This window comes from Callithrix jacchus, chromosome 5, assembly GCF_049354715.1.
Source record: "Callithrix jacchus isolate 240 chromosome 5, calJac240_pri, whole genome shotgun sequence".
In the NCBI taxonomy this organism is placed as follows: domain Eukaryota; kingdom Metazoa; phylum Chordata; class Mammalia; order Primates; family Cebidae; genus Callithrix; species Callithrix jacchus.
The window spans coordinates 23,616,305-23,637,121 of NC_133506.1; the positions used below are offsets into that span (position 1 = coordinate 23,616,305).

A 20,817-nucleotide genomic window follows, 5' to 3' on the forward strand; every position below is an offset into this window, starting at 1 on the left:
GAAACTACCGAAGAGACTGGCTCCCCACACAGGTTTAATTTCAAGGAGGGAAAATCACCTCAACCACTCAGATGTACTCATAGATTAGATTTATAGTGATCCAACCAACATACAGAATAATATAAACCTTACTAAGCTATAAGAATGAAGCAAGTAACTGGGTATACACTTAAAAAGTCAGAAGCTTACTCCATCCGAAATGAATATCCTACATTAATTTCTGACCAAGCTGTGACTTCTATCAGCTCCCAAATCCTTATCCAAATTATACCCAAGAAAATCACTAAAATTTTAAGCTTTATCCCCAAACCATAATCTCAGGAGGGGAAAAGGGAAGACTCCTTTTCTTTAGAATCTAAAGGCCTTATCCATTTCCAGCACCTAAATGGAAGCCAACCAGCACTGACTCTAATCAAGCTCACACACGGTTCCTCAGGCCACAGACTCTACCTGACTTCCGTTCGAAAAGAAGCTTCATCCCATTTGGTGGTTTCATTTATCCGACTGAAGAGCCCTTCACAGATCCGAGGTATTAAGCCAGAATCTCCCTGCAATGGGAAGGACCGATGTCACAGCTGTCACTTAAAAGCAACTGAGGACTGAATTTGCAATTTGCTGGCGTGAACTTAGACTCAAGTGGCCTGTGAGCCAACCCCTGGCCTACCACAGCCCATGTCATGTGCCCCCTCCAGGACTGCTTCCTACTCTCTAAAATGAGATGATTGAGGCTTCTGATTTATACATGCTGGGACTCTGATAACGTATAGTTATCAGCTTGTTAATTAAATCGTGGCTCACGAACAAGAAAATTTAATCTCTAACTTTTAAAGACAGTGTATAAACTATAGAATAAACATTAAAAATATATGCTCAAATGACCAAGGTAGGTAAAAAATATATACCAGGCAAAAAAAGAAACATCAAGAAAAACTTAGTAATCCGCACAGTAGTTAATAATTGTCTTAAAAACTTAGATAACAGGACCACATTAAAACACATGCTGGCCAGTGCACTGGCTCACACCTGTAATCCCAGCACTTTGGGAGACCAAGGTGGGTGGATCACCTGAGGTCAGGAGTTTGAGATCAGCCTGGCCAACATGGTGAAATCCAACACAGTAGTGCATGCCTGTAATCCCAGTTATTTGACCCATGGAGGCAGAGGCTGCAGTGAGCCAAGATCATACCACTGCATTCCAACCTGGGCAATAAGAGCAAAACTTCGTTTCAAAACAAAAACAAAAACACATGGTATGTCCCTCATTTGATAGAGTAATCACTACCCTGGCCTTCTTTGATGAAAGATTTTAATATATCATGTTATTTATACAATGTGGGTGTAATATTCAATAATATTCATGCTTCAGTCGGCCTTAAAAAGCTGATGAACCTCAGAATATATAAAAATCAGGCAAAATGATCTTGCTAGGAAACCAAGATTTCAAAGCACCGATGCTTTCTTCCCACGTTCCCTCCCTACCTTCACCCAACCGCCACGCCCAGAAAACAAAAGAAAGCATGACTGTTTCAGAAATTGTTTTTTCTTTGTACCACTAAATCAGTACTAATTCTTAACAAGAAAAATGCATCTTACATTGTATTTTTGGTTCTTACTTTAAAATGAAGAAAAGATGCCCAAGCAGCACTCAATTATAAGATCTGAGAAAAACACTTGTAATTTGTGAGCACTTCATTAATGTCTGACTTATGTAAAATGGATACTAGGGAATCAACATAAAAATTTCACTTTTAGAAGTTAATTTTTTTCCAAAGGCACAGTAGGAAAAGGGGAAGTGAGAAGTAATGGTAAAAGGAAATGTGAAACTCCCAAAATTAGCTGTGTGTTCCTCTCATTTGCTCTTCCCTTTTCTGATTGAGGACTTGCTGAACAGCACTGACTGACTTCTTGTGTAAAGGAAAAGCCTGGATGTAAGCAGTGAGGTTACATGTTCAAATAATTTATACTGGAAAGATCTGTTTTCTAACACACGACCTCCATGAACTACCAAACCTTCAGCATTAAAGACACCACATGTGTGCCAGCAGGAAGCCCTCAGTCATATTCTACCAGTGTCTCTACATCTCGACCATGCCACAGGTTTGCCAGGCAATGAACAGAGCTTTCACTATGACATAAGAAAAAAAAAAAAAAAACAGGTCAGGCGTGGTGCCTCACGCCTGTAATCCTAGCAGTTTGAGAGGCTGAGGCGGGAATATCATCTGAGGTCAGGAGTTTAAGACCAGCCTGGCCAACATGGTGAAACCCTGTCTCTACTAAAAATACAAAAATGAGCCAGGCATAGTGGTACACATCTGTGGTCCCAGCTACTCAGGAGGCTGAGGCAGGAGAATCACTTGAAACCAGGAGGTGGAGGTCGCAGTGAGCTGAGATCTCACCACTGCCCTCCAGCCTAAGTGACACAGTAAAACTCCATCTCAAAAAAAAAAAAAAAAAGAAAGAAAGAAGACACAAGCACAAGCTAAATCTGGAGAAAACACAGAACAACATAAAGTTCTCGCAATAATTCCTAGTTTTTACTCCCCTGTATTTTGGGGGAAGTATAACATTAATATAAGTTAATTTACATAGCTTATAAAACTGCATGTGTTTATAAATATCTAAACTCTATATAAGCTATATAATTCTAACTTTTTAATGTATTTGCAGGATTTTTGTAGTACCTTTCCATCAAAGAGTTAGGATTTTTTTTTTACATTTTTTCTTGGGGAAAAATGTTTTGAATAATTTAAAAAAGAACAGACTTCAGTAATTTTATTCAAACTGTTGTGTTGGCAGAAAAGAAGAATAAATTACTTACGGGCCTAACACACTTTTTTTGATAAGATTATAAGGCCTTTAAAAACAGAAAATGAACTGGGAGTTGCATCCATTATTCATGCTTATATACTTAAAACTATTTCTAATTTAAAATCTCTCAAAGGAAATTCAGTCCAACGTATTACTGAATTTTATCTTATTACTAAAGAATGATCAGAACATGAAAAGTTAGTAGACCAAATAGATAAAAGAGATAATTCTACCAGTCCAGAGAAAGATAATGAGAAATTTCCTTCCCACAGAGTATAAACAACGTACAGAATTTCCCATCATAGTGTATGACTTTCCAGATCCAGTTTGCCCATATGCAAACACACAAGCATTATAACCTTCAAATGCAGATTTCACGACATCTGTGCCGAGGGTTTTGAAAACCTGAAAACCAAAAAAAACACACAAAAGATATCATTATGATAGATTTTAATAAAAGCCCCTTCGGTGTTAACGATGTTCTTGAATGCTACTTTCAGCTTTTAAGGATTAGACCATATAAATAATTCACTGTATATACCACAGTTTTTAACCAAACAAACTTTTTATGGAAACAAACAGCAGCCCCATCCTCTTTCCTACTTAAGGTTACCAAAAAAATCCTGAAGTATAAAAATGTAAACAAGGCCAAGTGACAATCATATTTAGAAGCAAAGCCTATTTTAAAGCGTGATGATCAGCCATTTAGAATTATATGAATATATAAAGCTATTCATTCTATCAGAGCTTCCAGAAACAAAACATTCAAAACCTGAAGGTCACAGCAGCCAGAAATTACTGCCCAAGTCAAGCCAAATCAATGCCATCATTTTAAGGGTCTAAATCAATCTCTGCAGGTACTCATGGATGTGAGTGACAGGTGGGTGTAGATGAAGCTAGGGTGGCTGGGCTCCCCCATGTCAGTGTCTAGACACTTTTTCCTATTTGGACATTTTCCCAGGATAAAGAGGGAAGGGAGACAAGCTATGTGGGGCTCGGGGGGTCACACCTACAATGGCCTGAATCCACGTCCAATGTTCCACATAATTACAATGCGGGTAGTGAAAGGAGGTGAAGTACAAACGCTTCCCCCAGACAACTGAGGGTAAATGAAACTAATTAAGATTCAAAGTCTTCCTAGTTATAGTCAGCTGGAAAGAGACAACCAAAGCTTTCATGCAGTCTCCTGTCCTCTCAGCCCAGCACACCACAGGCACATGAAGCATCTCCCTGCTTCAAGAGGTAGGCACAACAGCAGCTGAGGAGACGCCAAACAGGGGCTCAGTCAGCTTCAGGTGAAGGAATCCTCTGTGGTGGACCATCCAAGGTATGGCCTCAGCATCCAAGGTAAGGCCTCAGCATCCCTACAGAAGCACGCAGTCTGAGTGACAGCACATCAGCCAACTCATGGGACCCAGACGGATCAACCAAAAAGTCATCTCCAGCTACTGCCAAACCAAGAGCAGCAGGTCTCAAACTTCGCAGCACATTACAATCACTTCGGAAGCTTTGAAAAATCTAATGGCCAGGCCAGTAACTCAGCCCAATTAAATATGAATCTAAGGGGGTGTGAACCTAGGAATCCACATTCTTCGAAACTCCCTATGTGATTACAAAGCATGGCAACATTTGAGCAGCAACCTAGAGCACTCACATCTGCCACAGCACAGGCAGTACAGGGACCCTGCGTGGAAGCCAGCTTTCCATTAGGATGTGCCCATGGCCCACATCAGTGTGGACATATGGAGACAACTCCCCTTGGCCATAACACATACACCCTAGACAGGGCCGATCAACCTGGCCACCTCCATCTCAGCTCCACCTCACCCAGCCCTGCTGATCACACAGCCTGTCATCCAAGGACAAGATGAAAATACAGCTAACTGGACAACTGGACCTCAGCTGTCTTCAGATGCCATTTTCCCACTGTCTTCTACAGACTTTGTTTCCTCAGTCTCATTAATAAAAGATTTCAACAAACTGTCATTTCAATTGAGTCACTTCCACAAGTTGCCAGTCTCACTCATTCTGAGTTAATTCTTAACCATTTCAGCTTTAGGAGTTGATAGTCTTCTATCTTGTTCTCAAATTCTGATGACTTACTCAAGTCTCAACCATAATGGCAGCTCACACTCACTCAGCTCTTTCTAACCCCTTTCGTGTGCTCATCAGAACACTACAGGGTGAGTAGTGAGTGGTGTTTCAACACCCATTTTTCAGATGAGGAAGCTGAAGCAGGAGAGGTCAGGTAACTGGACACGCACCATGGAGTGCCAGAGCTGGGACTCCACCCAGGCCTTGCTTTTCACTGAGATGTGTCCTCTTTCCACACCCTCTAAATCAACAACCAGGCCCCAATCCTACATGGAAGAGCCCCTCCCCAAACTTCTCTTAAGAAGCAAAAGTCAGGAACCCCAGGGACATTCAAGACTCCAGTCACCAGGTGGAGGTTCATTTTCACCAGTGCATATGGAATGTGAGTAAAAACTAAATATTTCCCCAATTCTCTCAGATTAAACAAAACAGAAAAGGCAAATATCATTTTTGTGAATTCACTGGTTAAGGAAAAAAGTCTTCTAAAAACTTCTCAAAGAATAAAGAAGGATCTTTTCTCATAGTTTGGCCTGGGGCTAAACCAAAGTCATGGAAAATATCACATTTAAACCAAACCCAAAGGTTTTCAGAATAAAATTATTCCCTAGGGTTAAAATCCATGCCTACCATTTTGCTATTACTTCATTGCCCAGAAAGTTAGCCCAGGCAGTTCTCTGATTCAAGGGCTCAGGGCAGTCTGGGGCCAGGAGACAGGACTGCAAAGAGATCTAGAAAATCCAGGTCTGGAGGCGCAGACACCCTGGCCTGGCTCAGTCTCAGACTCACTTTTAGTGAGTCTCAAATAGCCCACCCAATCTTGGCACTATGACCCGGAAAGCAGCCCGCATTACCCACATCTCTCCAGGTCTCTTGGCCAGGAAATAGAGCTACCTTCATCACAGCTCCCACAGAGGATGCACTGAGCACAGCCCCCACAACCAAAGCGGGAGGAGAGTCCTGCTTTATGAGACTGACAACGGGCAGTCTTCCCCGCTGGCATCAGAGCCTTCCCGGCCTGGTTACCTGAAATCCACCTTGCTGCCTGTCAGAGCACAGACTTGAAAGCTGATTTCGGGAGTAATCCAAGGCATCACTAGGGCCTCACTTGAGGGGAACTGCCCAAAAGAGGGCACTGTTAAAACAAAGACTCTCATCTAGCTTGCCAGGTGGGAGATGTTAGGTTTAAAGTTTCTCCTGGGTTGAATTAAGAAACAGGTTGTGAGAGATCAAAGCCTCCCTTTGGAGTTTTGAAGAACCGTTAAGAAAAACAGACCTTGTTTAATGGTCTTTAATTTACATGACTTAGATTTAAGTTGCTCATTGATTTTTTTTCTAATTCTAAAATTAATTTGAAAGGAAAAAATATTAATGGTCACCGTACTTGGTATTTGCTCAAGGTTAAGGGAAACTTAAACTATGGTAGTAGACATGATATATCTTCTCAATATGCCTTTACATTCAAATCACCCTCTCTCTCTCTCTCTCTCTCTCTCTCTCACACACACACACACACACACACACACACACCATGCTACACTCACATCTTCCCCTATTTATAGCAGGGATGTGACCTGCCAGCAAGCTACTTCCTGTGCCTGAAACAGCAGCATGAAAACTTTAGTCAATATTCAATATTAACGCCCTTTTCAGTAACAACCAGTATTAAAATCAGGGATGAGGGAAGAGCACCCTTTAACAGAGTATTTTAAAAACAGCTATTTCGCTATCTCTCTGTTGGTTTTAACAAATGGATCTCCTAGAGTGTTGTGTTTACTAAAATGGCTCAAGGCTTTTCCAGTTTTGTATTGGAACAGAGTGACCTCAGGTTAATTGTATAGAGTTACAGACCCCAAAGCACCTGAGCAGAGATGCTGCACACACACACCTGAAGCATTAAAGTTCCCTTTATCGGCTGAGAGCTTTTCAGAATCTGAAATTATTTTTTAACCCTGGGCATTTATTTTTAATTCCCAAAAGAGCTAAACTTGTTACTGTATCCTGATCTTGAGTCTTTAGAACCTAAGAAATGTCATCTGCTCCCATAAATTAACCACCATCTGTAAACAAGTTCATTTGGTCAGCAAACACCTACTGAGCATCTCCAGGGTGCCAGACCTTGCTGTCATACAACTCTACTCTATCCCTACGCTTCCTTCAGCACAACCCTCCATCCCCAGAAGCCCCCAAATCCAGCTTCAACAGGAAGAAAATCTAGCAGTTCATTAGGTAAGTTAGAAGTAAAGCTCTCCAAGGTTCTTCAATAGTCCTTTGTTGAAGACACTCGAGATGGCCACAATGAGCTGGCTTTACTCTTAACAAATTCCCTCACCCCTGCCACTTCCTACTAATTCCTATATTAAAGCCAAAATCTGGATTCCAATATCTATAACATTCTATTCCTGGCCAGACACAGTGGCTCACACCTATAATCCCAACATTTTGGGAAGTCAAGGCAGGCAGATCACTTGAGGCCAGGAGTTTGAGACCAACCTGGCCAACATGCTGAAACCCCGTCTCTACTAAAAATACAAAAATTAGCTAGGTGTGGAAGGGCGTGCCTGTGATCTTAGTTACTTAGAAGGCTGAGGCACGAAACCCACTGGAACCCAGGAGGTGGAGGTTGCAGTGAGGCGAGATCCCACCACTGCACTCCAGCCTAAGCAACAGAGTGAGATGCTGTCTCAAAAACAAACAAAAACATTCTATTCCTCAGCAGATTCCTAGCTTCCATGCTGACTAATCCAGTCACTCTGACACTAATGTCATCTTCACTAGCTCATTCACTCTCCATTTGCTCAACAGGGGGCCCCATCCATCTGTCCTCTAGAACACACCACTCCTTCTCATCCACATCCTTAAGACCTTACAACGGCATCTCCAGCACCCAGTACAACAGCCCCATGGCCCAAGTCTGCTACTATTAAAAGTCAATTAGGTCTACTACAAACCTGAGCAAGTTCCTTAAACTTACTGAGTCTCTTCAACGAAGAAAAATAGAGTTAAATTTTAACATATTTGATTCCTGTGAGGATTAAACAAGATAGCGCATATGAACACCAAGCAGAGTTTCTGACACCAAGGGAAGCTCAACCAACATCAGTTTATCTTTCCTCTTCCAGGCCCTCTTTCAGGCCAGGCACCACCTCTCTCTGTGAGGCTCCCATTCCCATCACTGCCATCCCTTCCTATTTTTCCCTCATTTTTTAAGAGATAGCACCTTGCTGTGTTGCCCAGACTGGACTTGTCCTGGTATCAAGCAATCCTTCCGCCTCAGCTCCCCAAGTAGCACTACAAGTGTGCAACACTGCACCCAGCTCCTATTTTTCCCGATGTTTGAATCAGTATCTTCTGCATACAGTCGCTCCAGTCCTCCACCTTTACCATTTACACGTCTCAGAATGCCAACTTCCTCCAGAAACCATTTACAAATGGACTATATTTCTCAAATGTTACAGGGCACACAGATCACTGGGGATCTTGCTAAAAGAAAATGCAGACCTGATTCAGTAGGTCTTGGAATAGGTCCTGAGATTTCACATTTCTAACAAGTTCCCAGGCAGTATTGATGATTCTGATGCATGGCAACGTTTCAAGCTGCAAGAAACAAGTACTTTTGGTGGCCGGCAAGATGACCAAAGAGGAACAGCTCCAGTCTACAGCTCCCAGCGAGATCAATTCAGAAAGTGGGTGATTTCTGCATTTCCAACTGAGGTACCCAGCTCGTCTCACTGGGACTGGTTAGACAGGTGGTATAGGCCACAGAGGGCAAGCAGAAGCAGGGTGGGGTGTCACCTCACCCAGGAAATGCAAGGGGTCGGGGAACTCCCTCCCCTAGCCAAGGGAAGCTATGAGGGACTGTGCTGTGAGGAACAGTGCACTCCAGCCCAGACAATACCACTTTTCCAGCAGTCGCGGCAACCGCAAACCAGGAGATTCCTTCGGGTACCTGTGCCACCAGAGCCCTAGGTTTTAAGCACAAAACTGCGCAGCCATTTGGGCAGACACTGAGATAGCTGCAGAAGTTGTTTTATTCATACCCCAGCGGTGCATGGAACACCGGCAAGACAGAACCATTCACTCCCCTGGAAAGGGGCTGAAGGCAGGGAGCCAAATGGTCTAGCTCAGCAGATTCCACCCACACAGAGCCCAGCAAGCTAAGATCCACTGGCTTGAAATTCCCGATGCCAGCACAGCAGTCTGAAGTCAACCTGGGGTGATCGAGCTTGACTGGGGGAGGGGCGTCCACCATTACTGAGGACTGAGTGCAACGTTTTGCCCTCACGCAGTAAACAAAGCCATGGGGAAGTCTGAACTGGTCAGAGCCCAACTCAGTTCAGCAAAGCCAGTGTAGCCTGACTGTCTCTCTAGATTCCTCCTCTCTGGGCAGGACATCTCTGAAAGAAAGGCAGCAGCCCCAGTCAGGGGCTTATAGATAAAACTCGCATCTCCCTGGGACAGAGCCCTTGGGGGAAGGGACAGCTGTGGACACAGCTTCAGCAGAGTTAAACATTCCTGCCTGCCAGCTCTGAATAAAGCAGCAGATCTCCCACCATAACACTTGAACTCTGCTAAAGGATAGGACTGCCTCCTCAAGTGGGTCCCTGACCCCTGTGCCTCCTGACTGGGAGACACCTCCCAGCAGGGTCAACAGACACCTCACACGAGGAGAGCTCTGGCTGATATCTGGCAGGTGCCCCTCTGGGATGAAGCTTCCAGAGGAAGGAAGAGGCAGTAATCTTTGCTGTTGTGCAGCCTCCGCTGGTGATACCCAGACAAACAGGGTCTGGAGTGGATCTCCAGCAAACTCCAGCAGACCTGCAGCAGAGGGGCCTGACTGTTAGTAGGAAAATTAACAAACAGAAAAAAATAGTATCAACATCAACAAAAAGGACATCCACACAGAAACCCCGCTCAAATATCACCAACAGCAAAAACCAAAGGTAGATAAATCCACAAAGATCATAAAAAACCAACAAAAAAAGGCTGAAAACTCTGAAAACCAGAAAACCAATTCTCCTCCAAAGGATCACAACTCCTCACCAGCAAGGGAACAAAACTAGACATAGAATGAGTTTGACGAATTGACAGAAGTAGGCTTCAGAAGGTGGGTAATAACAAACTCTTCAGAGATAAAGGAACATGTTCTAACACAATGCAAGGAAGCTAAGAAACTAAAAAAAAGGTTAGAGAAATTGCTAACTAGAATAAGGAGTTTAGAGAAGAACATAAATGACCAAATGGAGCTGAAAAACACAGCACGAGAACTTTGTGATGTATACACAAGTATTAACAGCCTAATCGATCAAGCAGAAGAACGGATATAAGAGACTGAAGATCAACTTAATCAAATAAAGTGAGAAGACGAGATTAGAGAAAAAAGAATTTTAAAAAATAAACAAAGGCTCCAAGAAATATGGGACTACATGAAAAGACCAAAACCTATGTTTGATTGGTGTACCTGAAAGTGATGGGGAAAACAGACCCAAGTTGGAAAACACTCTTCAGGATATTATGTAGGAAAACTTCCCCAACCTAGCAAAACAGGCCAATATTCAAATTCAGGAAATACAGAGAACACCACAAAGATACTCCTTGAGAAAGGCAATCTCAAGCCACATAATCATCCGTAACCAAGGCTGAAATGAAGGAAAAAATGTTAAGGGCAGCCAGAAAGAAAGGTCGGGTTTCCCACAAAGGGAAGCCCATCAGACTAACAGCTTCTGACTAACAGCATCAGACTAACTGATCTTGCAGGGATCAGAAACCCTACAAGCCAGAGGAGAGTGGGGGCCAATATTCAACATTCTTAAAGAATTTCAACCTAGAATTTCATATCTAGCGAAACTACGCTTCATAAGTGAAGGAGAAATAAAATCCTTTATAGACAAGCAAATGCTGAGAGATTTTTGTCACCACCAGGCCTACCTTACAAGGGCTCCTAGGGTAAGCACTAAATAAGGAAAAGAAAAATTGGTACCAGCCACTGCAAAAACATACCAAATTGTAAAGACCATCAACACTATAAAGAAAGTGCATCAACTAACGGGCAGAATAACCAGCTGATATCATAAATGCACCCATGAATAGAAATGGACTAGCAGATTGGAAAAAGATTGACCCATCGGTGTGCTATATTCAGGAGACCCATCTCACATGCAAAGACACACATAGGCTCAAAAGGGATGGAGGAATATTTACCAAGCATATCCAAAGCAAAAAGAAGCAGGGGTTGCAATCCTAGTCTCTGATAAAACAGACTTTAAACCAACAAAGATCAGAAAAGCGAAAGAAGGCATTACATAATGGTAAAGGGATTAATGCAACAAGAGGAGCTAATTATCCTAAATATATATGCCCCCAGTATAGGAACACCCAGATTCATAAAGCAAGTTCTTAAGAGACCTATAAAGAGAGACTTCAACACAATAATAGAGGGAGACTTGAACACCCCACTGTCAATAGTAGACAGATCAATAAGACAAAAAATTAACAAGGATATTTGGGACTTCAACTCAGCTCTGGACCAAGTGGACTTAATAGACATCTATAGAACTCTCCATCCCAAATCAACAGAATATACATTCTTCTCAGCACCACATCTCACTTATTCTAAAATTGACCACATAATTGGAAGCAAATCACTCCTCAGCAAATGTAAAAGAACAAAAATCATAACAACAGTCTCTCAGACCAGAGTGCTATCCAATTAGAACTCAGGATTAAGAAGCTCACTCAAAACTGCAAAACTACATGGAAACTGAACAATCTGCTCCTAAATGACTACTGGGTAAATAAAGAAATTAAGGCAGAAATAAATAAGTTCTTTTTATACCACAGAAATACAAACTACCATCAGAGAACACTATAAACACCTCTATGCAAATAAACTAGAAAATCTAGAAGAAATGAATAAATTCCTGGACACAGACACCCTCCCAAGACTAAATCAGGAAGAAGCTGAATCCCTGACTAGACCAATAACAAGTTCTGAAATTGAAGCAGTAATTATTAGCCTACCAAAAAAAAGCCTAGGACCAGATGGATCCACAGCTGAATTCTACCAGAGGTACAAAGAGGAGCTGGTACCATTCCTTTTGAAACTATTCCAAACAACAGAGAAAGAGGGACTCCTCCCTAACTCATTTTATGAGGCCAGCATCATCCTGATACCAAAACCTGGCAGAGACACAACAAAAAAAATTTCAGGACATTATCCCTAATGTACACTGATGTGAAAATTGCCATAAAATACTGGCAAAACAAATCCAGCAGCACATCAAAAAGCTTATCCACCACGATCAAGACGGCTTCATCCCTGGGATGGAAGTCTGGTACAACATATGCAAATCAATAAACGGAATCCATCACATAAACAGAACCAATGACAAAAATCCCATGGTTATCTCAATAGATGCAGAGAAGGCCTTCAATAACATTCAACACCCCTTCACGCTAAAAACTCTCAATAAACTAGTTACTGATGGAACATATCTCAAAATAATAAGAGTTATTTAGGACAAACCCACAGTCAATATCATACTGAATGGGCAAAAGCAGGAAATATTCCCTTTGAAATCTGGCACAAGACAAGCTTGCTCAAATACCAAGCTTTTCCCTACCCGGAGAAATAAACGTGTCCCTCTGCTCACCTGAAATGTTAACATCAGGGTCTTGATAAGCTTCTGGGGCCTCCTTTGTGTCTGTTCTTACCTGTCCACTTCACATCTACACTTTAGCCCTCAAAAGCCTACAGGCCAGGTTTCTTGAATAAATTTCAGCCTCATTCTAGATTCTAGAAAGATTCTGAATGCAACATTCTTTCTTTCTAGAATCCACTCTAAAACCTGTAATGATCCACACAAGCTGGGAACACAGGACTTGGGTTTGAGGTTTACTCCGAACCCTCCACACTGAACAGCACTCAAGGTTAAGTGGCTTCTTTACTGGGCTTAGAGCATACACATGTTCCCCTAGAAATGCTTTATAGGTGGAGCTCCTTCTAAACAGAGTCCAAGTTCAAGTTTTGAAACAAATTAAAAATTATCATCATCATGCTCAGAGGTGAAAAAAAAAAGTCAACCTTTTGAGATCTGGATTCTTCTCAGGCTTAAATAAATACGCCTATATAACAACCAGAAAGGTAAGTTGGCAAAGGCTATTTTATAAAAAAATTACATTCAGAAAGAAATTGAAAAGATATTTGAAAGTATTTCAGGGTAGGCATGTTTTTCTCAATGTGAAAATAAATCAACATAAATATTTTGAAAATATCTTTATCATACCATTTCTTGTGAAACATAATCTGGGCTTTTTGTATCAGCAGAATAAAAAGAAAAGTCATAGGTGAAAGTCTTGGTCCGTTCTCTTCCTGAATCCCCAGTGCCTCCTTCCGGTATCTAGAAAGAAATGATTAGGATAATAATAATAATATAAATAGCACAGCCATTTGACCCAAATTTCCATGTTTATACCCTGACTAAAAACCATTTCATTCCTGCTGGCTTCTCTAAAAAATGAATAAATAAAATCTAAATATAAACTAAACTCCTTGCAGCAATCCAAGTTTTCTGTGATATGACCCAAGAATACTATTCTGGCCTTTTTTTTTAAATCACGATTAACTGCTAAGAACCCAACACTCCAGCCACACTCTGTTTTTCCAGCTTCAATGATTTTCATTTACTATTCCCTCCACCTAAATCCACCAGAGCCGGGCTTTGCACAACTACGAACGTGCTATTCACATAGGTCATGGTGAGACTGGCACCTTCCAGAGCCGTTGGATTTGGTGGTCTCACTGAAAATTCCAGGTCAGATGTCTCCTCTTTCATGACACTTCCCTTGGGTACTCCATGTAGAAGTAATTTCTCCTATCTCTGACAGCCTAGACTCTTCCAGGATACATCATGTCATAAGTTTATTGCAGATAAGTGCATATATCTGGTCCCCCTTGCTATATGCTTAAAGTGCACCCCAAAACCATGTTTAAAACTCATTTATATGCTCCTAAAGCCTATTTATTGGACATATGCTGAATAATTTCAACGAGCACCATATTTTCCACACGTTTCACATATTTAAGAAAAAGTTGTTATGATTCTTATGAAAACACTAAAAATTTGGGCATCTGTTCCGGTTAGTCAAACACCAGATGATAAAAAGTTTATAAAACTCAAGAAGCAACAAAGTAATCAAGGAAAATAGATTCCATAATGCGCAAAGAAAGGAGAATCATCCAAGGTCAGGGGACTTTTACCAAAGCACTGTGAGCGTATAGAGAAACATGAAGGAAAGACAAGGTAATTACCAGCAGGGAATGGACAAGTGACAACCGGGTAGAAACATGAGAAGATGCGAGAGGCCAAAGGAAGGGAAAGAAGCACAGTGCAGGCCAGACAGAGCTGGAATGCCCAAGGGTTGTGCTAAGCAGAGAAAGAAAGGCCTCCAGTGGAGAATGCCTCAGGCAAAGAGGACACCACCGCCTCAACAGAGGAAATCAAATGATCCAGAGACTGCCCAGTTGGAAGACGGGAGCATTTCTCAGCTTCTATCATTGGAGATCAACTTGTACTACTTTGAAATTGGATCTCAAAGCACCCAGGCCTTTGAGCCACAAATTAATAGAAATCCGCTCCTCAGATGTGAACAGGAATGGATCTGATTGGCCATGGAGAGTCATGTCTCAGAAACCCAGCCCTAAAAGTTAATGACAAATATCGAAGGAGAAAGGCACTGAACCCATCACGTACTTGATTTCTTTCCTTTTCTGAGATAGGGTCTTGCCCTGTTGCCCAGGCTGGAGTGCAGTAGCACAAACAGGGCTCACCGCAGCCTTGATCTCCTGGGCTCAAGTGATCCTCCCACCTCAGCCTCCTGAGTAGCTAGGACCACGTGTGTGCCACAGAGCCCAGCTATAATTTCTTTCATATTAATTTTATGCCCCTGTTTCCCTCCTCAGTGAAAAGCATTCAGTGTCCTTTAAAATTTTCCTAACCAAATAAGCAAACAGGATATTTTAAGTGCCAAAGGAGAAAACTGCCGTCTTGAAAAAAAATTAACTTTTTTTCCAGAAAAGAAATTTGATGATTTTTTAAAAATCTTTCCTCTCCTGAGTTTTGAATAACAAATACCAGCTCTTCTTCAAAGATTACCAAACATAATCATTTTCATTAAAAGTGGGAAAAATCTAGTGCCAAAGCATATTTAATGTTCACAGGGCACAGTTGATTGCCAGGCTAAGTCTCCACCACAAGGACACAGGATGAAAATGCTCGGGTCTGGCATAGACTCAGGAGCTTCTAGACCAGAGCAACAGCTCGGATTTGGTTTCTAGATCAAATAAAACCAGGGATGGGAAAGGAAATGGGATCAATTCTTCTGCTTTCAAGACTGAGCCCAAGCCAAGTGCAAGCTGACGTGGCTAACCGCACTGGAAATGAGGGTGTGGAAACAGCAGAAAGGCTTCATTCACCCATAAGTTATCCCCACAGTAAATCAAACATGGGACTCTTAGAACTGAAGCCAGACCAGGTCACTACTTGCCTTTAAGTTTGTGATTGTTGTTTTGCTTTTCTCCATCTGAATAATGAACTTGGCCTCCAAGTCCTTTTCCCTGAAACACAAATAATTCAAGACTGGTCAGAAGAGAAACGATTATTAAAAACAAAACAAAACTAAACCCATTTGTTTTATCTACTTTTTACAAATAGGAGTTTATTTTTAAATGGCATGTGAGGAGCCACCCCTGATACCACTCCTCCCAAATCCTTACTAATATAAACATGAAGGCACGCAAAATAATGCCACCATCAACCATTATGACTTATACACAGCAAGTTGTTAAAACCTGAATTTCCAACTGTAAGCCAAAAGAAGAGTGAATGAAGTAAGAGACACCACAAAGGGCTAACCTCACGGAAAAAGGCAGCCCCACTCACCTTGTTACAAACAGAAAGACACCTTAGCTCTCTACAAATGAAAACCAAAAAAAAAAAACTGGAGTGGTTACAAGCAGGTGCTGCTTCCAGAGCAGCCAGGACACTGTTCCCTCCTCCTGCCTTCTTTCTACATCTGTTCAGAAACTGCATTTCTCAGAAAACAGCAGCACAGGAGAACTTCTGCAGAGTACAGATCCCTAGAATAAATGACCATACATTTACCCAGTGGAGTGTGACGCCACTGAACAAGAAATGAGGAAGAGGTCTATAGACTGTATGGCGTGGCCGCTGGGATATACTGTTCAGTGGAGATAAAAGATGGAGAAAAAGGTATGTAGAAATATACAAATTATATTTAAAAACCTATGTATTTTTCAAAAGGCTACCTAGGAGAAAAAGGGAAATTGAGAGTAAAGATTTGGGACTGACAAGGAAAGTGAACAAGGAAAGAAGCTAGATTTCTGCAAATATACTTTGATCTGAAGGTCATCTTTAGAATGATAAAAATAATTTATGCAAAAATAAAACAAAAATTAAAAAAAAAAAAAATAACAGCCGGGCACAATGGCTCACGCCTATAATCCCAGCACTTTGGGAGGCGGAGAAGGACAGATCATGAGGTCAGGAGTTTAAGACCAGTCTGGTCAATATGGTAAAACCCCATCTCTACTAAAAAATATAAAATATTAGCAAAATTAGCAGGGCATGGTAGTGCACGCCTGTTGTCTCAGTTACTCTGGAGGCTGAGGCAGGAGAATTGCTTGAACCCAGGAGGCGGAGGTTGCAGTGAGCCGAGATCCGTGCCACTGCACTCTAGCCTGGGTGGCCAAGTGAGATTCCATCTTAAAAATAAATAAACAAACAAATAAATAACAAGCTAAAATTCAAACGTAAGTTGAAGCAAATGAATCTAGTTGTGTACCACAAAGTGACAAACTATTCCAATTATGACTCTATAGAGGAATTTGACTGTATATTGTAAGGACATATATCCTAAAAGAAAAAGAACTACAAAGAAATCTTAAACCATTTTTAGTAATCATATTTTGGGTGGTAATGTAAGTGTCATTATTCTGAGATTTCTGTCTGTGTACTGTAGGACATTACAGGAGTAATTAATTATGCTGGTGCCCCAGAGAACCAAGGTTTTTGAAGTGGTTGAACAAGATAAAAACACAAGTGTGATGAGGTTAAGTCAAAACTGTAGTCCTGGCCGGGTATGGTGGCTCACGCCTGTAATCCCAGCGCTTTGGGAGGTTGAGGCAAGTAGATCACAAGGTCAAGCGATCGAGACCATCCTGGCCAACTTGGTGAAACCCCGTCTCTACTAAAAATACAAAAATTAGCTGGAAGTGGTGGCATGCGCCTGTATTCCCAGCTACTTGGGAGGCTGAAGCAGGAGAATCACTTAAACCCAGGAGACAGAGGTTGCACTGAGTGCGAAGATCACGCCACTGCACTCCAGGCTGGTGACAGAGAGAGACTCTGTCTCAAAAGAAAAAACAAACAAAACTGTAGTCCTGAATCTAACTGGAAGGAGCAGAAACTTCACCTTTCATCGGAAATTAAACAAACAATAACAAAAGACTCCCTTGCTTTGTCCGTTGAAAAGTCCTAGAATCTTATGCTCAAATTATAGCGTATAAATGCCATTTTCCACTAAAATAAGTCAGGGTTCCTTGAAGAAGTGACTTAATTCAAATACTGAACCATCTCCTTACACAATAAAGCAGGAACGCTAACACAGGTCACTAGGGCTGTGGCGGGCATCTTGTAACACAGCTCCCATTGATCTCCTGGCACTCACACCCTGCATGCACCATCCCTGACCTTGAGTGGGGCTGGACCTAGTGAGTCACTTCTAATGACTAGAAGACGAATACACCCAAGTGATGGGTCTGTCACTTCCCAGGCGGGCTTTCAAGACTGTGACTTCCATCTTGCTGGCTCTCTCGTGCCTTCTCTCTTAGAGCCCTGGCAGTGAGAAAAGCCAGGGACCACAGAGTGAGGACCCCTGTGGACAGAGCCAGTCAGCAGGGAACAGGGGCCTGCCAGCAGCACGCCAGACAGCCTGGCAGGGCACACTCCCCAAGCTCACACTGGGACATGACGATGGGAGATGATGACTGGGCAGCCGACTGGCACCCTGACTGCAGCCCTAGGGGAGAGCCCAGGTCACAGGACCCAGCTAAACCCCACCCAGATTTCTGACCCACAGAAACTCTGAGGTAATACATGCTGTGTTTATTTTGTTGTTGTTTGGGTTTTTTGAGACAGGGTTTTGCTCCTGTCACCCAGGCTGGAGTGCAGTGGTGTGATCTCACATCACTGCAATCTCCACCTCCTAGACTCAAGCGATTCTCCTGCCTTAACCTCGTAAGTGGCTGTGACTAGAGTCACACACCACTGTGCCTGCCTATTTTTGTACTTTTTGTAGGGATGAGGTTTGGCTGTGTTGCTCAGGCTGGTCTCAAACTCCTGAGATCAAGCGATCCACCCACCCCAGCCTCCCAAAGTGCTGGGATTACAGGTGTGAGCAACCATGCTTGGTCAATACATATTGTTTTAAGCCCCTACATTTTGGGGTAATTTATTACATACTAAGAAAAAAACCAATACAAGGATCCTGTCAAAAGGACTCAGGAACCAACTTGCATACATTCCTGCTGCCCAAATTTGAGAAATCTGGGCAGCAAAAAGATAAAAAACCAACTGAAATACATAGAATATATTTAAGCACATAAGACTCATAACTTAAAAATAAAAACTTAATGGTCCCCTCTGAAGGATCAAAGGATCTGTCTCATTATTTTGAAAACTTAAGTAAACAAAAAGAATCAGGCATTTATCTTGCATTTCCAAAATAACCGTGAAAGAAAGTTTCTCTTTTAGAGATATTCCAGCTAAAAAAATAAAGAAGGGCCAGGCACGGTGGCTCACGCCTGTAATCCCAGCACTTTGGAAGGCTGAAGCGGGTAGATCACGAGGTCAAGAGATCGAGACCATACTGGTCAACATGGTGAAACCCCGTCTCTACTAAAAATACAAAAAATTAGCTGGGCACAGTGGCACGTGCCTGTAATCCCAGCTACTCAGGAGGCTGAGGCAGGAGAATTGCCTGAACCCAGGAGACGGAGGTTGCAGTGAGCCGAGATTGCGCCATTGCACTCCAGCCTGGGTAACAAGAGTGAAACTCCGTCTCAAAAAACAGAAATAAATAAATAAAAAATAAAGAAGAAATTACAGAATTAAAATATCATTTTATTACCACTGGTGAATTAATGGCTCTAGGGAGGCACCACCAATGGTTACCAGGCCAGCCACTGTCAGAAAACCAGGTATGAGGTACATTCTACCTGAAGTACCAACGCCCCTCGCCCCAGGATTCCTGTCCTTCGCTCGCCCCAGGGTTCCTGTCCTTCCCTCACTGGGAAGGCCTGGCTCTGACCTAGAGCTGCTCTGTAGGGAACCAGCAGGAATGACAAGTATAAGTGAGAACATGCCAACATCTTCAGGCAGGGGAATCAGCAAAGTCTAGCCTGTGGGAAAGGCGGCAGGGTAAATGACCCAGCATATTCCAAATGACAAATTGCAAAGAATGCAAAGATAGAAGGAACGCCAAAGCCAAAAATGACATTAAAGATGTATCCACCAACTGGATCCCAATTCAAACAGGAAAAGCACTTTAAAAATAATAACCTTTTGGGAGGCTGAGGCGGGTGGATCACCTGAGGTCAGGGTTCAAGACCAGCCTGGACAACATGGCGAAACCCCATCTCTACTAAAAATACAAAAAAACAGCCGAGCGTGGTGGCGGGCATCTATAATCCCAATTACTTAGGAGACTGAGGCAGGAGAATCGGTTGAACCCAGGCGGCGGAGCTTCCAGTGAGCCAAGGTGACACCATTGCACTCCAGCCTGGGTGACAAAAGCAAAATTCTGTCTCAAAAAAAAAAATTATTAAGTTATACAGGGAAATGTTAGCGCTGACCAGATATTTGATTATATTAAGGAATTATTACTAATATTATAGGTGTCATAATAGTATTATGACTTTAAAAAACGCTTTTAGAAATACATATTGAAATATTTACAAATCAAATAATATGTTGCCTGGGATTTGCTTTAAAATAATCCAGGTACAGGGAAACCAGCTAAGGGGTAACATCCTGGCCAGCTCAGATGAACAGAGGCAGAATAAATATCAGTTGTGAACAATTAAACCCAAAAAGCATTTGCAGTAAACACCATGTGGAAACTACAGTAGATTCCCAGGGCCAAGTTTAACATTTCCAAGCCTGAAAAGTGCTTCCGCTCCAACCCACCAGGTGTGGGGCAATTCCAATGTGGAGCCAAAAGTCAGACCTGCTTCAGGAGCACCCTATGTTCATGTGGCTATAAAACAAATACTTCACAAAATTAAACCTTTCCTACAGCATTCAACTACCAAAGCACGTCTTGCTCAACAAGAGAACAAAACCCCTGGATTTATTTGTATCACCGACAGCCGCATCTCGAATACTCCCGTTCCCACAGCAGGTCATTCTCAATCACTAACTGAATGGACCTAGAGCTTTCATCCTGAAACCACTATAATCAACGAATACCTCTCATGAACACAAAATTATCCAGTTGCCCAGAAACATTAGAAGTGATTGTGGTAAAGCTCACACTTACTTGTCAATTCCTGCCTATAAAATGAAGTAATGTGGCTCATACCATGCCCACCACTCCTTCTGGAAGCCACCATAATTCCCCGTCTCAGAACTTTACACCTTTGGAGCAGCCAAATTTAAAGGGCCCTCCACATGATCATGTATTCTCACCTGTAGGTAATAAGGGCAGTGCATTCCTAGTTTTAAATTAACATCCATTTAGGAGCACTAGGAGGGATACTGACTGAAAGACTGTTATGCAATATGAGTTTTTATTAGTCACTTCTAACATGAAAATTGGAGATGCAGGTAGGTTTCAAAA

At 42.2% G+C, this 20,817-nt stretch overlaps 1 protein-coding gene across 26 annotated transcripts in view; it reads right to left on the reverse strand.

Annotated features, from left to right (window-relative positions):
- Nucleotides 1–20,817, reverse strand: part of KIF16B (kinesin family member 16B) — a 295,534-nt gene that overhangs the window by 235,659 nt on the left and 39,058 nt on the right. For all 26 annotated transcript variants that reach the window (XM_008995790.4, XM_078371414.1, XM_003732816.5 and 23 more), the window contains 4 exons: nt 15,445–15,514; nt 13,185–13,298; nt 3,097–3,213; nt 451–548 (listed from right to left, as the gene is read on the reverse strand). In XM_008995790.4, coding sequence (XP_008994038.1) covers nt 451–548; nt 3,097–3,213; nt 13,185–13,298; nt 15,445–15,514 — 399 coding nt within the window. The remainder of the gene's footprint in view (nt 1–450; nt 549–3,096; nt 3,214–13,184; nt 13,299–15,444; nt 15,515–20,817) is intronic.